Below are 13,585 nucleotides of genomic sequence, written 5' to 3' on the forward strand. Positions count from 1 at the left end.
GTATATATAATTATATTATATATTATTTTTGGGCAGAATGACAACTTTCAACAGTAGTGAAATTTAAATACTTAACAAAAGAATAAGTAAAAATTTGAAATTTCACTAAAAAATCTTTTTCAGAATTTTGCTATGGTCAAAAAATTTTCTGGGGAAATTTTGTTCCTGCATTGTCCTTTGGATGCCAGTCACTTGAGATGTGCAGCGAATGAGAACAGAAAAACCTGCCTAAAAAAAATGTGGGAAATTAATTGCATCTATTCTCCAGGTCCCTAACAGGCACACATGAAAAAAAAATAACAAAAACAGTTTGTTCTCATGGTATGAACATGTACTTACAATCTACCCACCAAAGGAATCTATTTTTTGAAAAAAAATAATTTTGGGAAATTTTATCTCTTTTATTCTATCCCAATCAGGCCCCTAATAGGCTTACATGAAAAACAACACATTACCACATTTTTGTTATGTAAATATTTTTTTGTAAGTAAAAGAAATAAACATTGTAGTAAAAGTTACTGAAAACATATTTTCAATATATAATAATGAAATGATTTACAAAAAGTAACACCAAAAAACTTCTTGGGATTGAAATCGCCACTAACTGCGAAATCTGAAGCGGAATCCTTGTAAAAAAATTCCGCAATATACATTTTTCAGTATGATGATCAAGAGTATAAACAGAAGTGCAACTTGATTCGACGTGAGTCGAAGAAAATGAGACATCAAGCATTTGGAATTTGAAAGAGGTTATTACAACACACTTGTACAAGAGATATGGTGCAATTATAGCCCGTCGTTCATTCACAATAGAATTTTATAGTGAATGACATGCTATGCCCATCACCCATCTTATTGGACAGAAATTGCACAATGCACTATGGTCGTCACTTGTCTGGAAAGGGCTAAAAGTGACTTGAGCACTGCAGGGTAGATCGAAAGTCATGTTGCAACTCTTGGAAGTACAATGTAACTGACAACTGAGGCTAAGATTGAAAGGTGTGGGGTAGGAGGTAGGAAATGATATGTATGTATCTTATGCCACAAATCTGCAACACAAACACAAAGCTTTGACTACCATGTTTCTGATCTATTTTGATAATGTTTTGGAAAGAAGACAACACACGCTTCACTTGTCGAGAAACCAGTATCTCACATTACTTCGCAAATTAAGTTTGTGCATATTTCATTACTTGCAGGATCCTAAAAAATAATTAGGTTTTTCATTGGGTGTGTTCATGCATTACGAAAATTCCATGTCTCTAAGAGAATATGAATTACATAGCAATGATGTTTAGAACTTAGTGACTGAATAAAAGCAATAGAAGAATTATTTATGCAATGTTATAGAGACATCTATTTTTTTGGAAACATTTGCACTAAACCTGATGTTTTACACTTTCAGTTTCTATTAAATAAGAATTCGATGTCCAGAGTAATTACACTGAACAGTATTGTCTCACCTCTCAATATCCTGAGTTTGAGTCCCAGCTTGGAAGTGCGTGTTCTTTTTGAATGTTTCTTTTTCGATTAGTGTATGAAGAGTGATGTAAAATTTAAATAACATACCTAATAGCTTTTATTGTGAAATCATAGGACATTGCTCTCATTTCCTTCGAACTTCCCTTTTTCTTCAAGACACCAATGCTTCGAAATTTACTGATGAAAAATGGGTGAATTAGCATTGGAATCAATATTATAATGGAGCTGCTATACTAACCGGTGGGCAATTACAGCACAGACAAAACCCTCTTTCCGTAATGGCTACCCAAAGCGGTGGATGTAATTGGCTGTTTGAACACGAGTTCCTTTGCAGGTAAACGCGGCAAGAGAGTGTCACTTCCATAAAGGCAATCTCCACATGCTGGTTCCTAGCCCGGCACACTTATAGCATCTTTTTCCAATACAGTTACACAAAAATTGCCTCAAGGATTGAGAAGTTAGTATTTTTGTAATTTATAGTCATACTGTAAAACTTACTTTTCCATGGATTGATCCCCATGTACATGCTATAACTTTGCTCCGCTCCAAGTATGCTCTTATGTTCATGAATATCTCAAGATAAAGCATAAAGAATATGAACTTTCAGGGGCATCCCACAGAATATTTTTCCATTTTTCACCAATCTCTATCTATGTGTTTTTTGTTGTGCCCCTAACTACTATAACAAAGTTATTCCAGGCACTTTTTTCCTTCTACACTCGAGGATCAGTTTTTTGTCGGACAAGAACACCATGGCTTTGCCATCTGCACCATACAACTTAGGAAAGAAGTCTTTAAGGTTCTAAAAGGCTAAACATTTATTGTAAAAAGCTATTACAAAATGTTTTATAAGTCGAAATTGTGTGTGCAGTGGCGACATCATTAGTGACATCAGACTCTTTTTGGAGTCTGCCACGGGCTTTCACTTAGCAATCCTTCCTACTTGATCCAGTGCAATTTGTCTCAAGTGCAAAGAGTACATGGAAAAATTGTCAAAATCACATGAAAACACAAGATGCTATCATTTTATAGTTGTGTGATAACCTCCTCATCATTCTCATGTACAAGGTATCCTTTTTTTTTTTTTTTTTTGAAGTGAAGTGAAGTGAATCAAATGAGCTAGTTACACTCCGAAACAGCCCAGCCCATATTTCAGGCTATTAATTAACTGGCAATCGAGAAGTGCAACATGTGCACTACACCAGCTTAGAACCACTCACAAGATAGAGATAACCTGAACTAATATCCCAAACCCAAATTGGAAGAGCCCCGCCCAACTTCAAGAGATACTACCTACCCAAACTCGCATCCCCTGGTGTCTACAAGGGCACATGCCAATGCCATTACAGCAACATCGACAGAATCATCCGCACTGTCCAAGAACAGATCGATGAACACTTAAAAGATGCCAAGAAAGACACACAAAAATCATGCCTTTCATACCACCTCCACACCACAAACCACTCCATCTCCTCCACATCCATACTTCACCCAACCGGTTCCCTCATAGAAAATACTATCCTAGAAACCCATGCCAGCATCCGGGGTTCCGGATTCGATACCCAGTGGAGGCACATAGTGGTTTGGATCCCACTTTGAACTGTAGGTCCAGTCCCGATTAGCCTTACTGTGCATAAAGTGAACTTAAAACACCTAATCAATCCAACAGAAACCAGCGCTGAACCTGGACAGTGGACAGGCGCACCCAATTTAGCATCCCATCCTTCAAAAAATCCTGGACCACAAGAAGAGAAAAGTCCCTCTGCGCCACCTCTCTTTACCCACTCAATGAGCAGGAACTGCACCACTCTGAGTAACACAATGCAGCAGGTGGCCCAACTCCCTAACCACCACCTGGCAATGCCACCTGACAGAAAACAGAAAGTACAGCAGACGACACAAGCTAAGAAACACACACCATGACTTTTAGTACATGCCTTGTATGTATCTGCATTTTTGTGTGTATGCGCCTGCATTTGTGCACACATTGCATATAATACTTTTCATTCCAGGTTTCCGAATGAATGCATCTTCATGGCCAATGTTTCTCCTGAAAACCCTAAATGGAGCTGAAATGGCTCCATCCAAAATATTTAAGAAGGAGCCCACTACACCACCCCGCAATATGTTTGAAGTTGGAGTGAAGCTTGAAGCAGTAGACAAGAAGAATCCTCAGTTAATTTGTGCAGCCACAGTAGGTGGGTGGAAATATATTTTTATTGTTCTTACAAGTTGTTTGTGTTTCCACCAGGGCGTTCCTAGTGAAACACAATGTTTAATAATATGTGCATTCTATCAGATTAGACACGAGTAGAATCTTGCCTAGACTTGTCAGAACTTGCTTCTAGATTTTGTTGAGAAAGAGAGTTTTACACAGGAAGTGGCTGGGGCTCACCTTAGGGAAGGTGAATGAAGGTTGGGGCAACAGGAACAAAACCAGGCAATCTAGGGAACAAGTGATTGTCATCACTGAGAGGAGTAACACTGCTGGGGAGAGTCTAGTCGTACCGAACGGGTAAGTTATCGCTTTTCCTGCAATCTGCCATTCTCAGTCAGAAGGTTGGGACTAGAACATCTGTTATGTCATTTACTTGCGTATTAGTTTAGTTACCTCACATCTACCCTTTTAGGGCCACCACAGCCAGCAAGTGTTGTAATCTAAGGATGAGCTACAACAACTTCATTGGTTCGATCCTCAGTTCTACAGGGTAGAACGTTACGAGTGTATGAGTTTGTTGATAAAATTGTCAATACAGTAGAACCTCGATTTTACGTTTCTCAGGGGACCAAGCTGAAAAAACTTAAAATGCAGGAAAATGTATAATCGAGGAACATTTCTTAACATTTTGCTATGCTGGGACCACGAGGATTGAATGTTTAATGCTGGAAAATGTAAAATCGAGGAATGTAAAATTTGTGTTCCACTGTAATTTGAAGACATAAAGTTAATAAATTTCAATGTAAGTTAAACTAAGGAGTAATGAACACTGCATTTTTGTGTGATTTTCAACTATGTTAACCACACATCATGAATGCGTGACCTTAATTGGTCACTTATGGGAGTCTATGCAAAAGAGCAACAGCAAATTACAACAAAAAATAAAGATTATAATGGAACTAACCCAGTGATGTTCAGTGTTTTCACTCATGGTTTACTTGTTATGCTTTGTAATATTTATAATTTGTTATAAATTTAATTTCTTTTTACAACATATTGAGTCAAATTAGCTTAATACCTTATTATGCTCAGCTTACTGTTATGATATTATGGCATATGAAATAATAATGAGAAATTAAGAAAGAAAAAAATGACTGGTTAAGCAAGTCTTAAATAGCACCATTTTTTTTTTTACTTTTCACTCAAGTTTATCACATATGAGTAGTTAATTCTTGCGTAGATTATCAAAAATTTAATTATGATGATTCATGATGCTAAGTAAAGTAATTTATAATGTGTTTTGTGGCACTATTGTATGTTTGGGTGTATTTGCATCTAATTACTAAATTTGTTGAAAACATATTTATTGTATTCTTCATAGGTGCTGTAAACGGTGAAATGATACACGTGACCTTTGATGGCTGGAGAGGTGCCTTTGACTATTGGTGTCGCTTTGACTCTCGAGATATTTTTCCTGTCGGATGGTGTGCACAGAGCGGACATCCTCTTCAACCTCCTGGCCAAAAATGTAAGTAAAATTCTACTTAGAATCAAATGCATGTTAGCTGTTTGAAATTTGTACCATCCTCTTCTGTGGGTAGAGAATGACCATTATATAGATACTTGTTCAACCCAAATAACTTTCAAATTAGTGCTTTACAAAGTATGCAGTGGGTCTTAAGGAGTAACCTTTTGGAAAACCTTTGCTAACTGCTCTTCCATATAGTAAACCATGGACTTGCATGCATGAAGGATAATGAGGCTCTGGCACCAGCAGCCATACGAGAGTTGTTCGGAAAGTTCTAACAATTGGTCAGAGATGCCATCGTTGCAATCGGAGCATGTGCATGTGCATTAGTGCATTAGTGCATTAGAAGGCCACATCTGTTCTGAACGTGCAGGGAAAATTTCGTCGCCACGCTTCCAATAGTCTCGTTTCCATAGGCACGTGAAGGAGCAAAAGTGCAAGTGACGTGACAACATGGAGCAAAAGGAAGTTTGTGTGGTCGTCAATTTTCTGGTGAAGATGGATTAAATGCAACAGCCATCAAAGCCGAATTGGACACAGTGTTGGTAAACTCTGCCCCATCATTTGCCACTGTTAGCAAGTGGATGATGTTGTTCAAGCTTGGACGGGACAGCGTTGAAGATGACTCCCTCAGTGGACGTCCGCCAACTGCCATCACGCCAGAAACAATCTATTAAGTCCATGATATGGTGCTGGCTGATTAAAGATTGAAAGTGCGGGAGATAGCTCATGAAGTGGGCATCTCAGTGGACCGAGTACACCACATTCTCACTGAAGAGTTGGGCATGAGGAAGCTTTTGCCGCACCTGCTCTCACCAGAGCAAAAACATGTTCGCGCAGTGACTTCCACTGAATGTTTGGCACTTTTCCAGAAGAATTCTCAATAATTTCTGCAGCGTTACGTCACTATGTACGAAACTTGGGTTCATCACTACGCACCTGAGACGAATAAGCAGTCCAAGCAGTGGAAAAGCATGCAGATTCCCTGCCACCAAAGAAGGCAAAAGCAGTTGTGACAGGCTATTTTGCAGACCTGGACGAATCTACATATTCTGCTGGTGTCGAGGCATTGGAAGGCCGTTGGCAGAAGTGTATTACCCTTCAAGGAGATTATGTTGAAAAATAAAACCTCAATCACTCTGATATTGTGTTTCTTTCTATCCAATTCTTAGAACTTTCCAAACAGCCTTCATAGTTACTATAACAGGGTGATTACTTACCGGGAATTCCAAAAAAATTGTAACTTCATTAATCAAAATCCAGTTGAATTTATTCATATTTGTAAGTGCCCTGAGGCATGTTTTTCACAGTTTAGGTTTTTATTTTTATCAAGGAAGGAAAACAAAGCTGTGGAAAATAAGACACAATTCTCTCAGTTCATTTACTTTGTTAGTGTCCTTTGCAGAACAATCTATCTGACAGGCGGAAGATTACTGCAAGATAAGTTACTGTATTTATGCATGTATAATGTGTGTACGTGTATAATGCGCACCCTGTTTTTTTGTGGGGAAATTCAACAAACAATTATATCTCATGTACAATTCAGGTTCAAGAATGGCTTTCTTAGTTGCAGGTCGTAAAGCTGTTGCTATACTGATCAAGTGTGAGTGACATCATACGTATTCAATATCTGTTGCTATGTGAACCAAGAGGAGAATATCGTTTTGTGTATGAAATGAGTCGCCAACCCATGTCACCTCCCCCACTCTCCCTCCACTGTGGTTATCGTCCCAAAGCTTGCACTTCTTTTATTCTTTACTAGAAGAAAGTGATATCAAGGGTTTACAGTGCTCAGGAAGTTATTTTCTATTCTTTCTTGCCCAAGAAATACCACTAATAAACATCCTGTGTGGCAGGAGGTGCAGTACATGATCGAATTCTGTGCTGCTTTTCTCAGTATTGCAAACATTTTCGTTATGAAGTGAAAAATCATGAAAAATGACCATTTCACTTTTACAGTTTACATACTCACCACCTCCCCCACCCTCCTGATCCCCACAGTGGGAGGTGAATTCACCCTTCACCCTAAGGGCACCTGCCACTAATCCAACCTAATTTACACCCTCATCTGCCAAATCTGCGGAAACTTCTGCTTAGGTGAAATCTCCACCCCCTTGAATCTAAGGATCAATAATCACCGTTCCTCCATCCAAAACTCCGATTTCACAGTTGCCATCCACACCAACATCCATAACACCACCTTCAGTTGCCATCATCCAGTCATGAAGGTCAAACGTAGACTACGAGAGCCAGACTTGCCTGCGCAGCGCTTCTAAAACTGGTCTCTTTTACGTCACAGTGATCGCGTGCGAACACTCTTTGTATTGCTCCCCACCCCCTTTGTGTGGTGAAAGTGACATCTTCAGGTGGTGTTCAGTAACACGCACTGTCTGTGCGTAAGACATTGTAGCATTTGTTGTTTGTTGTTTGGGGATATTACGTAGTTGTCGCGTGTAAAAATACACGTTGTCGCAATCATCTGATATTGTGTTTTTCTTTCCCTCCTCCTGGTGGAGTAATGTGTCTCTCGTATGCCACATGACATGATTCGTTCATTCCTCGCGTGTAACTGGGGTATGCAGCCGTGCTCAACTTTTCGGATTTTGTGTTCCGTGCTCATGTTTTGATATTTGAGGTCGGGATGTGTTGGCTTTAATGCATTTCTCTATGTCACGGTCCTTCTTGCTGCATTACATACCCTTTCCATGCATTGTTCTTGCTGGAAATCCCCAATTCCTTTGAGGACTCCATTGCGCATGCGTGCAGTGAACTTTTCATAGTGACTTCCGGACTGAGCACATACGATTCCTTGATGATTCCCTTGGAACCGCCTCTCTATCTGTGATAGTATTTGTCCCAGTTAGGTGTGACGTTCACTTTGTCACCTTTTGCGAGGCTCCTATCTCGGAAACGAAACCTCAGTCGTAAAAATGGAACTCACACTTTTTGCTTGTTTTTGTGTGAGGAATCACCTCCCAAGCATTGTAAACGACCTTTAGAAACACCCTGTGTATGTATGTGTGTGTGTGTGTGTGTGTGTGTGTGTGTGTATATATATATATATATACAGTTCAAATTAAATGAATTAGAATTTTTTAGGAAATGTTGGAATCACACAGAGCCTTTATATTGTTAATATATTTGTGTATATATGTGCGTAAGTGGTGAGAGGCCTTGTACCCTTGAATTTTTTGAAAGTTCTCCTTGAAAACCGGGAATTATACTTGAATATTTTCATGGTCCTAGAGTGGACACCCTGTATAATTATCTATGTGCTTGTCTGTTCTTCCCTGCCCATGTGAGTGATTGTTCCTTTATCCACCTACTCCTTTATGCACCAATAATTTCTGTCTTTCATCTGAGTATCTTGGAAACTAAGCAAGCTATAAAGACAAATTTTAGGTGGACTTATACTAACTCTCTAGCCTTCTTAAACCCAAAGTTTTTTGGCTTCAGCAACACAAGCCTTCAGTTTGAATTTGTTATACGAATACGTCCATGAAGCAAAAAAGAAAATACTGCTATACCTTTTGAAAATCTAGTATCAAATCTATTTACATTAAATTTTGTGTTCAGTAAAATATATTTGTATTCTGGCTTTCCAGTACATCATGTATAATCTGGTTAAATGGTCGCTAAACCTGGGCACGGAGCAACTTGTGATGTATTTTGTCTGTTTGACGAAGTGGTTCTCAACCTTTGTGAGACTACAGCCCAGTAAATTTATTTCTTACAACTCAATGCCCTGATCCCAACAATTTCACTCATAAATACATTTCTGATCTTTAAAGTTTATATGGAAATTAATATGCACCCTTAATTGAGCATGTAAAAAAAAGGGCCGATAATTTTTTACGCGGGGTTGGGAACACTGATGAAGTTGAGCATGAGCAGGAGCATGCCCTAGTATTCTGTGCTTGCAACAGAGATAGAATCGTCAAGAGTAGGGTTGCGTACGTGCGAGTAGCAGTAAGGTGAAATGGCTGCCGTAATACAAAATCCCGCCAAATGTGAAGTGAGATCTGTCACGATTTCTGAACGCCAAAGGACAGATTGCAGCTGACATCCATTGGGAATTGTGTGCCATTTATGGACCGACAGTGATGAGTGAAGGGAAGGTCAGGCAATGGTGCAGAGTTTCGGGAAGGGTGTTCAAATGTCCATGACAATGAGCGTAGCGGAATGCCTAGTGTTCAGGTGGACGTTCTGGTGGAACACGTTAACCAGAAAGTGCGTTCCAATCGCCGGTTCACAATATCTGAACTCGTCAAAGAGTTTCCAGAAGTGTGTGCAAAAACAGTGCATCGAATTGTGACTGACAACCTGGGGTATCACAAACTCTGTGTGAGGTGGGTACCAAAAATGCTGACAGACGCTCACAAAGAGCAAAGAAGGACAGCTGCACATGATTTTTTGGCCAGCTGGGGGAGGATGGGGATGACCTTTTTTCACACATAGTGACGGGGGATGAAATGTGGATATCGTACGCCACTGGTGAGTTGAAGCAGCAGTCAATGCAACACTCTGGTTCTCCTAAAGCGAAGAAATTCAAACAAACATCATCAGTTCACAAAATCATGGCAACCATGTTTTGGGACCAAAAGGGTGTGATTTTTGTTGAATTCTTGGAACCAGGACGAACAATTACAGCAGAGGTGTATTGCGAAACACTGAATAATCGGCGACATGCCATCCAAAATCGACAGAGAGGAATGCTACGCTCTGGAATTTTTCTGATCCATGACAACGCCCACCCACACACCGCTGCTCGTAATGTTGAGAGAATTGAAAGATTTTGATGGGAACTATTCAATCATCCCCTTACAGTGCCAACCTTGCCCCCAGCGATTTCTTTCTTTTTCTTCACCTGAAAAAGTGGCTTGCATTGAAGAGTTTCAATGACAGTGATGTGCTCAAGACATCAGTTCTGGACTGGCTGCACTCTCAGGCGGCAGATTTTTACGCAGAGGATATACGGAAGCTTGTGCCACGCTATCAGAAATGTCTGGACTACGTCGAAAAATAGCCAAGGTATGTATTTGTTTATCAATCACAATAAATTTCTTCTATCATTTTCTTGTTTTTTAAAAAAATATTGGCCCTTTTTTTTTTACCATTCCATACCTTATAAACTATGGTATAATCATAGTTCAATTATGTATAGACTTGCTGTCAAATATAAAATTAATTTAAATAAGTTGTCAGCCCCTGGGTGCAACGGATCTTTTGCAGACCAGCGGTTGAAAAACACTGGCACAAAAACTGAAGCAGAAGGAAATAAGACTGGTCGCAAATGGCAAAAAAATACGTATATTTAAGAAATCTGGACTGGACCTACAGTTTGAAATGAAATCTGAAGCATTCTGCCTCCACTGAGGATTGAACCTCAGACCCCTATTTATTACAAGGCAACAGCATTACTTTATGCCACTCCAGAGGCCCATTCATGATTATGAAAGGAACATTCTATCAAAATGCCAGAATTTTTTTCAACTCTACTTGCAATTTGTTTTCTGGAATTTACAGGCTAAATTAAATCTTAATCTCTGATGAAGTAACTAACAATCTTGTTAAGTGTAGAGAACATTCATACCAAAGCAACACATTACAGGGGGTGGGGTGTAACATTGAAGTGACAAGCGACATGGGACCCTTCAGTCTATAAGCAAGCATTTACCACACTTGCACAAACTAAACTGAGGCGATGCAATGTGTGCCACTGAAGGAGCTTTCAGGCCAAAGTCACAGATGACAAACGACACAGCTTCCTTCAGTATAAAGCAAAGCATTCACCATACATGGAAGAATAACAGACTCACAGGCCCACACTTTTTTTATCACTAAAATTCAAGAAACCATTTTATTATTGAATCACTGCTTCCTTTGCTGATTAGTGATTACATAAGCAGTTATTTCTTAATTATAATAACTACAAAAATTACTATCATTAATAAAAAAAACAATAACCAATTATTGCATGTGTCTCACATAAGCTATATTTTATCATTCACTAAATTCACAAACTCCATAATAATTTTTATTAAAGCTTTTTAGTTTGCAGAAGTGTATTTGTTTATTAAATATAATAATTACCATCATTACCAACCAATTACACTGATAAACAATGAAATACTCCTTTAAATAAAACTAAGTGATCTTTATGTATTCAGATGTGCTGATAACGAATATCGCATCCGTTTTCCTGTATCACCTAAGTTTTTTGCAGAACACCCAAATTTTATAGTTTTATGGTTTCAGGTCTCCGCACCCTGCTCCGCTTCCGGCTTAACGTTTGGTTCCTTGCAAATGGATAAGAACTTTTCAGTGACCTTGTGTTTATGACTGGCACTTAATATATAGTGGAGGAAACATCTGGCAGTAGAGAAATTTCCTGTTTCTCTGTTAAAATTTGTTCTTTTGTGGGTTAGTCGAGTCTTAACTTCCTTTCCGATAACTTCGCGAGTAGCCTTCGCAAGTAGCAGTATTTCATGTTTATGTATGTTCGTGAAATTGTGAATGTAATATTGTATAGTGAAGTGAAGTGTAAGTTGTATTTTAACAAAACGATAAGAGCATTCACAATTGTTTTTTTAAAGAAATATATTATAAGTCAATTAATAAGTTCGCCATGTCACGCAAATGTGTGAATAACCCGAACTTGTTTTGTTATGTTTGTGGGGAATTTACTCCAAAGTTACAGAGAAATACTATCACTCCTATAGTGAAAAAAGCATATGAGTTGTATTTTGGAGTAAAGTAGACGAGGGAAAAAGCTAGGCACCAGGTAAAATTTGTTGTAATTGTTCGAGAACTTTACGTGGTTGGCTTAATGGCACTCACAAATCAATGCCCTTCGGAAACCCTTTAATATGGACAGAACAGAAAGATAATACTACGGATTGTTACTTCTGTTTAACAAACATAGTAGATATAGTTCTAAATCAAAACATTCTATATTTTATCCTGATGTTCCTTCAGCCAAGAAACCTACGAGTCATGATTTTATACCTATTCCTAAGCCTCCTAAAGAATGGACAGTGGATGAAACAGAACCAAGCAGTGCTTCTCCAGATGATGAACCCAGACCCTCATATTCAAACACCGATCCAAATTTTCCTGATCCAAATTTTCCTGATCCAAATATACCTCACTTTATTTCCCAATCCGAACTAAATGATCTAGTCAGAGACCTCAACCTTTCTAAAATTCAAGCGGAATTATTAGGTTCTCGTCTCAGAGGGTGGAATTTATTACAAGATGGTATTAAGGTGTCATATCGGAAACGCCAACAATCACAGACACATTTTTTTTCTGTTAGTAATGAGTTAACTTACTGCAATGATGAGAAGGCCTTCCGCAAGAACTTGGAAGGAGTCACAACCCAAACGAGTGGAGACTATTTTTAGATTCATCTAAGAATAGTTTAAAAGTAGTATTGTTGCATAATGGGAATATATACCCATCAGTACCCCTTGCCTATTCTTCCACCATGAAGGAAACATATGAAAGTATGGATACGATATTAAAAGTGATAAATTATGAAAAATATGGTTGGCAGATATGCGGAGACCTCAAAATGATTGGTATACTGTTAGGCATGCAATCTGGGTTTACAAAATTTTGTTGCTTTCTTTGCGAATGGGACAGCCAGGCAGAAGATAAACATTACAACATTGTGGATTGGCCCATACGAAAAAAAATTAAGTCCTAGAGAGAAGAGTGTTAGGAATCACCCTCTACTTGAGAAAGACCAGATTTTGTTACCACCGTTGCATATAAAGTTAGGGCTGATGAAAAATTTTGTTAAGGCTTTGGATAAACATGGTGAGGGTTTTTGGTACTTGAGAAAAACATTTCCTAAACTCAGTGACTGTAAGTTAAAAGAAGGCATATTTATTGGGCCACAAATCCGTGAGATCATTCATGATGACAACTTTGTGGAATTGCTAACAGAAAAAGAGAAATGCGCATGGTTAGCTTTCAGACAAGTATGCTGTAATTTTCTTGGAAATGTGAAAGCTGACAACTACAAGGAACTTGCTAAGAACTTGTTGAAGTGTTATCAGCGCATGGGGTACAATATGTCCTTGAAAATTCAACTTTTTACATTCGCATTTGGACTTTTCCCCCCTTAACTTGGGCGTGGTTAGTGACGAATGCGGCGAGAGATTTCACCAGGATATTTCTGTCATGGAGAAACGATATGCAGGAAAATCGGTACAGACCATATTAGCAGACTATAGTTGGAACCTCAAGGAAGAGGTTTCTGGTTGCAGTTACAAACGGCAGAGTTCAAGAAAGAAATTTTGAAAATGCGAGTAAAAATGTGTTTTTTCCTTTTTTTTGCATTAAATTTCTTAATTGAACAGTCAAAATCGGTCCTATATATATATTTTAATTTTTTTATATTTCATAGT

At 38.6% G+C, this 13,585-nt stretch overlaps 1 protein-coding gene across 1 annotated transcript in view; it reads left to right on the top strand.

The window, feature by feature from the left end:
* Positions 1 to 13,585, top strand: part of Scm (Polycomb protein Scm) — an 89,024-nt gene that overhangs the window by 33,934 nt on the left and 41,505 nt on the right. The window contains exons 7-8 of the mRNA XM_083138267.1: positions 3,495 to 3,680; positions 5,022 to 5,168. Coding sequence (XP_082994393.1) covers positions 3,495 to 3,680; positions 5,022 to 5,168 — 333 coding nt within the window. The remainder of the gene's footprint in view (positions 1 to 3,494; positions 3,681 to 5,021; positions 5,169 to 13,585) is intronic.

Source organism: Lepisma saccharinum, chromosome 16 (assembly GCF_977018435.1).
Source record: "Lepisma saccharinum chromosome 16, izLepSacc3.1, whole genome shotgun sequence".
Taxonomy (NCBI): Eukaryota; Metazoa; Arthropoda; class Insecta; order Zygentoma; family Lepismatidae; genus Lepisma; species Lepisma saccharinum.